Source organism: Bison bison, unplaced genomic scaffold, assembly GCF_000754665.1.
Source record: "Bison bison bison isolate TAMUID 2011002044 unplaced genomic scaffold, Bison_UMD1.0 scf7180017864454, whole genome shotgun sequence".
In the NCBI taxonomy this organism is placed as follows: Eukaryota; Metazoa; Chordata; class Mammalia; order Artiodactyla; family Bovidae; genus Bison; species Bison bison.
The window spans coordinates 1,162,271-1,165,543 of record NW_011495016.1 but is presented as its reverse complement, the minus strand read 5'-3'; the positions used below and the strand labels follow the sequence as shown (position 1 = coordinate 1,165,543).

Below are 3,273 nucleotides of genomic sequence, written 5' to 3'. Positions count from 1 at the left end.
CGAAAGGCAAGCCATCTAAGCGAAGGTAATTACAGCATGTCCATCCTTTTCCCCGGAATCCGTGTCACATTGGGGCTGATGTAAACCTCCCTGCCCGCACCTTGCAGCCGGGCCACCTGGGATTCAGCGCTGGGCGTGGGATGCCAGCTGTCTCCCCAGGGACGCAGCTCTGCTAAGTCATGCTGGCCATGAAGGTTGATGGTGAGGTTCTCCCAGGGTTGGGAGTTCAGTCCTGAATCAGCTATGGGAACACTGGTGGGACTGGTGGGGACCAAGGGACATGGGTCCAGGCCAGTAGAGAAAAGGCTCAGATGGGTTCTGGTCCAAGCTGACCCTGCATTGGTTCAATTCCTGGGAAGCTGGGTATCTCCACAGGTTACTTGTTTGATGGGTTTTGTCCCTTAAACCTCTGGCTGTCCAGGAGGGGAATATAGCTAAGATTATGGATTCTTTTTATATTTCCCTCTTCATTTTCTGGTAGGTGTCAGAAACATCTAGAAAATGCCAAAAAGATTGAAATTAAAAAAGCTATTTCAGCAAACATTTCTATGGGCATTGCCTTCCTGCTAATATATGCATTGTACGCACTGGCCTTCTGGTATGGATCCCCTCTAGATATAGCCAAAGAATACACTATTGGAAATGCAATTACAATAAGTTGTTTTCCTAATATTTGTGACAAATCTAAAAATATTATTTATCTATCTACCTCTTCTTTCATTTTCCTCCTTTTTGAAGAATGAACCATGGTTGTAACCTTTTTACTGTGGCATATCTTTGCTCAGTCCTGTGGGCAGAGCTGGGCTTCTAGAATACACAGAGCATCACAAATGGTTAGACCAATTTAGAAACATATGGAGCATATAAAGAAAGATGGAAAGAATTTATGAAAGAACAAATATCAATTGGCATAGTATGTCTCTCATAGTATGAGAGAACATTAAATTTGTATCATATTGGCTATCGAAATACAAGGTGAAAAGTGATTTTAGTTTTTTTTCCTTTATAAAATGAAAATAAGTTCATTTATTGATTAGAAAATTATACATACTAGTTATACAAAAGATTAGAATACTTTTAAAAATTAGAAATTACTTAGAATTACTTATGATTTTAAAATACATATACACTTAATGATAACTTTTGGTGTATATCTTACAGATTATTTTCTGTATATGGGTTTTTTTCTCTTGAAACCTAAATTGCATTAGGCATATCTTTTTGTAAATTTTTTTTATAAACTAGCAACATATTGTGACCTTCTTTCCATGTCAGTGGTGGTCAGGACAACACGTAACCATTCAACTAGCCATGTTTTAAAACCTGCACTTCCCTGTCTTTCTAAACAGAGGACATGGAACAGTTTGACCCCTTGATGATGACTTAGGGGCATTATGGAAATTTATCATTTCAGAATGTTCTCTAGAGTGGTACCTTCAGACCCCCATTGAAGTGTTGAGGGCTGTTTGGCTGGATGAGGTTTCATCACTGCAGAGTCTGTTTTTTCTCATGTTGGTCCCCTCTCCTTGTCAGCTTAGAAGCACTCCGCCTCTCTTTACTTCCTCATTTGCTAAATTTTACAAAGCAGGGAGATTGAGAATGACTCTGGCATTCATCCTCTCTGGCCTGGGCTCCCCATTTGTTGGGTGTAGACAGTGACTTCTCCCAAATAGGGGAGCAGAGTGACTCCCATGATGCAGGGAGCCCAGTGATGGCCTCTTCATAAAGACCAAGAACTCGAGTGTGTTAACTTTCTAGCATTGCTTCTGGTAGGGACTTTTTTTTGCTCTTGCTGGTCCTTCTCTGTATTGCAGATAGTAGATAGATATTTGAGTTCTGGTATGTTAAGCATTATTGTTATTTGTCATCTTCTGAAAAAAGCCAAACTATAAGTAGATGTTTCACCATGCCCAGAGAGAAAGGAGTCATTTCTCTTCATTTAGGTTTTTCTCAGTTAATGTATGCTAATAACCTGGATTCCTGAAACTACAGTCTTGACTTTTCTGTATCAATTTGTTTTCCTAGTGAAAAAAAGATGAAGGGAAATGTGTTAAGTTTGTGTGCTATAGTACAGACTAATTATGTAGAGGAATTATTAATTAATGCACACAGATGTGATTTATAATGCATGAACTATTACTTTTTAATGTTAAAAATCTTATCAAAATGTGTGTATAGATATAACATGGCACTTTTTAAGGAAAGTTATATGGGGCCAAAATCTACTTTGTTGCATCTTGAACATTCTATGTAATTCCATGCATAGTTAGAGAAAGTAATTTAGTACTGAATAATACTGACGGAAAATATTTTCCTCTGGTGGCAATGGCTTCAGAATCAAGGCAACATCTTTGAAAAATCATTGTCATTTTGTCTAAGCCCAGGAGAACAACAACCAATAGTTTGACAAAATAGATGAAAAAATATTTTTGAGGTTAAAGAAACCCATTTATGCAACAAAATTCTGTAGTTACCTTGTAAATTTTGCTCTTGTGCTGAAAAAAATTTTCAGGGGATAGACCTAATCTTGACGCTTTGGTGGCCTATGTTCCAAACACATGTGTTTGAGATGACAGTGGACACTGGAATGGGACATGTGACTTTCCCTTGTGTTCTCTTGCTCAGGTCTTTTTCTCAATCCTGATCGGCGCCTTCAGCATTGGACAGGCTGCTCCCTGTATTGATGCTTTTGCCAATTCGAGAGGAGCAGCAAATGCAGTCTTTGCTATTATTGATAGCGTGAGTCATTTATTATTTTTAATGCTGAAAATTTTTTTAAGGCCTGGATAATTAGATCTGGCTTTATGTTAAATGTCCTGTAAAAATTAAGTGACATGAAAAATTTCTGCTTATTAATGAATAAAACCAAATGCCTCTTTTGAATATTTGTGAAAGTTTGAAAAAAAATACCTCTTTTTCAAGGTTAATAATTTGCATTATATTCTGAGTCTGAGAACTCACAGGATCCCAAGATCAGTAATCAAAACCAGCTCTAAATGATGAGGAAACTTTTTTTGGTTAAGCCTAGACTTGACTATTTGTAACATTCATACTGGTTCCAAATTAAAGAATCAAAACCAAAATAATAATAAAGAATAGAAATGGGATTTCAAGTGAGGAATAAATGAGGTTAGGAGTGCTTATTACTGTGCCTGCCTTAAGTTGCTGCTGCTGCTAAGTAGCTTCAGTCATGTCCAACTCTGCATGACCCCATAGATGGCAGCCCACCAGGCTCTGCCATCCCTGGGATTCTCCAGGCAAGAACACTGGAGT

At 38.0% G+C, this 3,273-nt stretch overlaps 1 protein-coding gene across 1 annotated transcript in view; it reads left to right on the top strand.

Moving 5' to 3' along the window:
* Positions 1-3,273, top strand: part of LOC105002500 (multidrug resistance protein 3-like) — a 72,020-nt gene that overhangs the window by 49,965 nt on the left and 18,782 nt on the right. The window contains exon 4 of the mRNA XM_010859134.1: positions 2,626-2,739. Coding sequence (XP_010857436.1) covers positions 2,626-2,739 — 114 coding nt within the window. The remainder of the gene's footprint in view (positions 1-2,625; positions 2,740-3,273) is intronic.